We start from the raw sequence: 6,078 nt of genomic DNA, 5'->3' as shown, positions 1-6,078 counted from the left end.
GCAGCCCAGCTCCAGGTTGAGCTGTTGTTCACCATCTCAGCTGTAGAGGGCGCAGCATCACTGGCCCTCCTGTGGGATCCGAACCAGGGCCCTGCTGCTCAGAGCTGGCGTCCCAAGCCCACTCCTAACCAACGCGCCACCTGGCTGGCCCTGTTGTATGTTTTGTAAGTGTGCCCACCAGCGCAGCGTCGTACAGAACTCGTTTAACTGCCCTGACACTCACTCCGGTCCTCTTGCAGCTTATTTGTTGAAGAGACTCTTTGGTTGTCTTGTAGGTTTCCACATTCTTGGCTATTCCGTTTCCTCAGTGCCCCCCCTATGGTGCCGTTTCACATGTGCCCCAGTCATTTGTATTTTCTGTAAATTAGAAGTTGGATCAAGATGCCTGAACCGGTTCAGGTTTGATGGTTTTGGCAAGAATAGCTGGTGGAGTCCTGTATTGTGCCGTCGTCAGCAGGCCAGTGGTGTCTGGTGGTGACGTCAGCAGCCACGGAGGATGGCTGCCCAGATCCGTTGTGTCACTGGGGGTGCCTTGAGGTTCCCTGTTCTGTTTTCGTGTAGTGAGAATGTCTTTAGAGAGATGCTCAGCCTATTCCTGCAGCACGACGCCCATCCTCCAGGAACCCACCTTCTAGAACAAAACTGTAAAACAAGATTTGAGTAACAAAAGCACTGGTTTTATTTTGCGTATATACTCTGACGGCCCCCTCCCCTCGAAGGGGTACAGTCCCCAAATAGTGGAGCCACTACCATCGATGCGTTTAACTAAATAAACACATTCAGATCTAGGCATGCGCGTCCTTGGTTGCAAGCTACTAAAGGAACGATGCCAACACCGCAGCCCATTTCGTCCACGGAAAGGACGTTGCTCCTGCATGGGGAGGGGGTGTGGGGCTGCCTTTCCCGCTTGCTCTTGTTTCTACACGCCCTTCATATGGACATCCTGCTACGTGTGACTCTAGTGTGTAAATATACGTATTTCTTATGCATTGTGAATCTAGACACAAGCCACCCAGTTCCCATGTCGCTCGCCCGATCTAAGAAGCAGCACTCTGTTCTGAAACCGAGCAACTCAAGCCATCTCCAGGGGAGGGTCATTTTGAGCACGTGTGCTCTCTGGGACCCTTGTTAACTTTAGAAGCTGAACTCGTTTGCGTGTTACAGCATCAGCGTGCCCTGGAGTTTGAGGGCAACTGAGAACCAGGTGCAGAGGCTGAAGGCATGGCTTATTTGGGGATGAAGCCTTTACTGGTCGTGAAGTCCTGGTTTTAACGATCTCCTTCTCTCTTTCCCTCTCTCCCTCTCTTCCTCCTACCCTTTTTTTTCTCTTTTGCAGTCTGCTGTTTTGTCGTGCACAAGCGGTGCCATGAATTTGTCACTTTCTCCTGCCCAGGCGCTGACAAGGGGCCAGCCTCTGATGTAAGTAACGGGCACTGGTCACTTCTGTCTATCCATGGTTAATGCATCCTTTTGGGTAAATGTGAGTGAGGGCTGAGACCAAGATCTCAGGATGCTCTCATTCTAAGCCATGTGGTGGGCCTTACAACCTCTGAGACATTTTTCATTTTAATGGGAAAAAAACCTAAACATTTGAGAGGGGGGTGTAGCTGTCCAGGAAACTAGCTAGTTCTCTGACTATGATTTTGCTAAAAGTCCTTTAAAAATTTTTTATTACATTGATTGGAATGAAATGAGTTCATAAGATTATGTGTTTCATAAATGTCTTCATCTTTACAGCTGACATATGAGATAGATGGGCAGGTGTTAAATTGTTACGGCTGGTGTGAAAGGGTCCTTAGGATGGTACCTTACCGGGCACCAGCTCTTGGTTAGGGATTTTTTTTTTTAATTGGCGAACAGTGTCTTTTTCCAGAACCTATCAGCTCCAAGTCAGGTAGTTGTCTTCAATCTAGTTGTGGAGGGCGCAGCTCAGTGGCCCATGTGGGGATCGAACCGGCATCCTTGGTGTTATAAGCACTGCGCTCTAACCACCTGAGCTAACTGGCCTTCCCTTGTTAGGGAATTCTTGACACCAGAGCCCAAGAATTAGGAGGAAATGAGTTTATTCTGCTGCTCTGCATCTCCGAGTATGACTGCTGTGGGTGGGGCGATGGATGCTTCTAGGTAACACAAGCGAATACTTTTTGTTTTAATCATTGTGAATTTATTTTCACATGGATTGGAAACATGTATCCAGTCGTGGTTTTGCATGTACAGTAGGGATGTAACATTTTCTACCTAAGTATAGGTATTTGTTTAGGTTAAACAAAAGTTATGTTGATTTAGGGAAAATATGAAGTGAATGACGGCATGCGTGACATAAGGACACGGCAAAAGTCTTTGTGTAAGTTTGTCTAAAGTTTGGGGTACGTTGTTGACTGTCTACCCAACAGCCATTCATGACCCTCAGTTTTCTTCCTGGCAGAAGCCACCTTTCATGCCAGAAGCTGAAAATGCCCAATACTTGATTTCCCAGGCTCCCTTGCCGCTGGTGAAGGAGCACGTGACCTGATTCTGCTCAGTGGGACCGAAGGGGGAGTCTGGGCGGGGTTTCTAGGAAAGACTTTCCTTTCTGATAAGAGAAGGCATTTCTTCCTTTGTCCTATTGGGCCCTTTTGTGTGGAGATAGGATGCTTGGAGTTGTGGCAGCCCTTTTGGGACATTGAGAGAGACATGGCGGACCCCTGAGCATGGCAGAATGGAAGAGTTGAAGGAACCTGGGTCACTGATGACAGTGATAAGCTGCTGCGCCACCTCTGAGTTCTCAGAGAACTGTGTGAGAGGAGGAGCTTGGTGAGAGGACTTGGTGGGGTCTTGTTGTTTGGGGGCTTGTTTCCATGCAGCTGAAACTTTCCGGGCAGGAATTGCTGCCATGCATGCTCTTCCGCTGCCCAGGACTGAACTACATTCAGTGTACCCTACATGCAGCTAGCATCCCGAGTTCTCTTACTTGGTTCTGGCTTTGGCCCACCTTCCTGGAAGTGTCCACACTGGCTCTGTCCGTGACTGCCCCTGTTCTTACCCACTTCAACTGGACAGCTGACGTCAGCGTGAGGACTCCCTGTGTCATTGTGTGTGTTTGACTCTTGTGGCCTTCTGCAAATGGTCGCCTGCCATTTCCTTGTGAATCAGGGGGCGTGCCTGTCGCCACAGCGACAGGAACAGTCTAGAGCAGCGGTTCTCAACCTGTGGGTCGCGACCCCTTTGGGGGTCGAACGACCCTTTCACAGGGGTCGCCTAAGACCATCGGAAAACANAAAAAAGTCCAAATTTCAATAACATAGAAGAGGGATCCCTCAAATAATACTGAGAAATATGTGGGAACCTATGAAGAAACTGAAAGATTTTATGGGGAGACGTTAAGTAAGAATTTTAACAAAGCCTGATAGAAAGGTGTTGTAAAAGTGTCAGTTGTTTTGAATTTAACTTCTAAATTTAAGAAAATTTCAGTAAAAGTACTAATAAATTTTTTTTGGGGGGGGCTTGGGATTGACCAAATATAATTCCAATAAAAATTCCATTGGTACTTTTTTTTTTTTTGTAACTGTGTTTTTCCCAGGACGCCTCAGCTCCAAATAAAGTCGTTGTCCTTCAATGTAGTTGCGGGGGGCACAGCCTTGTTGCTCAGAGCACGCGCTCTAACCAACTGAGCCACCAGGCCGCCCCTCCGTTGGTATTTTTAACAGCTTGATAAACTGACTCCAAAGTTCACTTGGAAGAATAAACATGTAGAGATTGCCAAGAAAACGCTGAAAATAAAGATGCTGAGGGAGGACTCCCCCTGCTGACATATCACATATTAGAAAGCTGCTGTAATTAAAATTTATATTGCTGTATTCCTGAACAGATCGGTGGAATAGAACAGAAGGCTCAGAGGCCGACCCTAGTGTGTATGATTATTTAGCATATAATGAACTTGGCATTTGAAATCAGTGGGTAAGGGATGAATTATTCAACAGAAGATGCTGGGACAACTGACTACCTATTTGGGGGGAAAAAAAGATGAATTAGAGTCCCATGTCATATCAGATACCAAGAAATTGCAGAGCATAGAAGGGTTTAAAATGCAAGCGATGGCATATAAAAGTAAAAAACAGAATAAATGTTTATATGAAACTGCCACATTTCAGGGCCTTTTGAAGTGTAGATGCATTAAGTTGAAGGGTCCCGTTTTTTCTTTGCGTGGACTGCAAGTTTTTTTATACGTAATATTTCTGTTTTCTCTCGTAATTGTTAACACACATATTCAAACTTATAATGTCCTATATGTACTTTCTTAATCTCTGTAATCTCTTAGGGACTAAGACAAGACTCAGCATATTTCAGTTTGACAGCCCTCCTGTCATCCCTGTGTCTTCTGACTTCGGCCCCGCCTCCTCTCAGCCTTCTTTTTTCCACCACTGTTTCTTAGGCCTCTTTTAGTCACGTTTTAGTTGTTGTTTTGCAGGGTGTATACAACATTAGTACTTCTTTTGTGGGAAGTCAGATTTCTAAGTTCTTGTATCCTGGCAATGTCTTTCTTTTGTACGTAAACTCGAATGCTCGTTTGGCTTTGTGTGAGGTTTGAGGTTCAAAGTGAATGTTCCTAAACCTTCGAAGATATTGCTCTATCAGATTCTACAATTCAAAATTGCGGATGAGAAATCTGGTGTCGTAATTACTTTTGTCCCTTTGTGGCTAAACTGGCTCCTTCTCCCCCCTTGCCCCTGCTGGATGTTGCTAGATTTCGGGGACCTGGTATCCTCACCATGAGTCTTTTGTCATTTATATCTAGTGACACTTGATAGTTTCTTTCCATTAGATGGCTCAAATGTGTCCTAATCTTTAGGGAATTTTCTTCTTCCATTTTCCTTGATTATGTGTCTTCGCCATTCTCTACGTTCCCTTCTGCACATCCTATTAGATGGATATTAGAATTTCTGGTCTATCCTACATGTCTCAGCTCATGCCTTTGATTGTTTCTTGCACTTTTTGCAGACTTCTGGGGAAATCTTTCAATTTAGACTTGCAGTTCGCTAAATTCCCCTTGGGCTGGGCTCCGTCTGTTTTTAGTTTCAGCAATCCTAGTTTTTTCATTCCCAGATTTCTTTTTCTTGGACTCGGTTTGGTTTCAAAGTAGGTGTATTTTTCCTGATTATGTAACTAACATATACTCCTTGTAAAGATTTCAAGCAATACGGAAAAATGAAAGGTTGAAAGTAAAAACAACCATCGCTGGCGTTTCTTGATCACTGCTCGTACGTGTCCCTCAATATTCACAGGGACCCCCCCCAAACACACACACACACACACACACACACACACACACTATTTGACACAAACATCTTTACATCAAGCATATATTACATATAAAACACAGCAAATATTAAAATAGAAAAAGGAGACAGTAAGTAAAAAAGAGAGAAATTGGCCCCTTTGGAACCCTTCTTGGTTCCTAGCCATGAAGGTTTAAAAATTTTTTATATTATGGAAAATTTCAAACATACAGAAAAGTAGACAGATTAATATCATGAATTTGCATATGTGCATCATCAGTTGTGACTAATTTTTTTCCATCTATAACCCTCCCCTTTCTATCCCCTTCCTGTCATACTGAGTTATTTTGAGTTGAATCATTTTTTCCCCATAAAGATTTCGTGATGTATCCTCAAAGGTAAGGATTCTTGAACAAAAAAATAAGCACAATGCCAAGATCACACCCCGAAATTATGATCCCCTAATATCAAGAACAGTAATCCCGTCACATCATAAAAAAAAAATGAGTATAACCACTTTCCTGATGTTGTCTCGTAATTTTTTAAATGAGCAGTTTATTTAAATTAGGATCCAATTAAGGTCTGTGTATGGCATTTAGTTGGTATGTTTCTTAAGTTGCTTTGGATGTAGAAGGTTCTCCTCTGCCCCCACTTTTTTCTTCTGGCAGTTTTTCTGTCTCAGTTTTTTGTTATTTATTTTTTTCTTTTTTGAGGAGTTTTCGGTTTCCATACAAATTGATTGGAAAGTACAGAGTTCCAGTATACGTTCTCAGCCCCATTCCATCCCAGTTTGCCCATTATTATCGTTGTGAATTAGTGTGGT

General features: G+C 43.9%; 1 protein-coding gene across 2 annotated transcripts in view; it reads left to right on the top strand.

Annotated features, from left to right (window-relative positions):
* PRKCB (protein kinase C beta) overlaps positions 1-6,078 on the top strand; it is a 255,123-nt gene that overhangs the window by 117,049 nt on the left and 131,996 nt on the right. For both annotated transcript variants that reach the window (XM_019649900.1, XM_019649899.1), the window contains exon 3: positions 1,337-1,419. In XM_019649900.1, the coding sequence (XP_019505445.1) occupies positions 1,337-1,419 (83 nt within the window). The remainder of the gene's footprint in view (positions 1-1,336; positions 1,420-6,078) is intronic.

This window comes from Hipposideros armiger, unplaced genomic scaffold, assembly GCF_001890085.2.
Source record: "Hipposideros armiger isolate ML-2016 unplaced genomic scaffold, ASM189008v1 scaffold_135, whole genome shotgun sequence".
Taxonomy (NCBI): Eukaryota; Metazoa; Chordata; class Mammalia; order Chiroptera; family Hipposideridae; genus Hipposideros; species Hipposideros armiger.
This window is presented reverse-complemented; position numbering and strand designations above follow the sequence as displayed.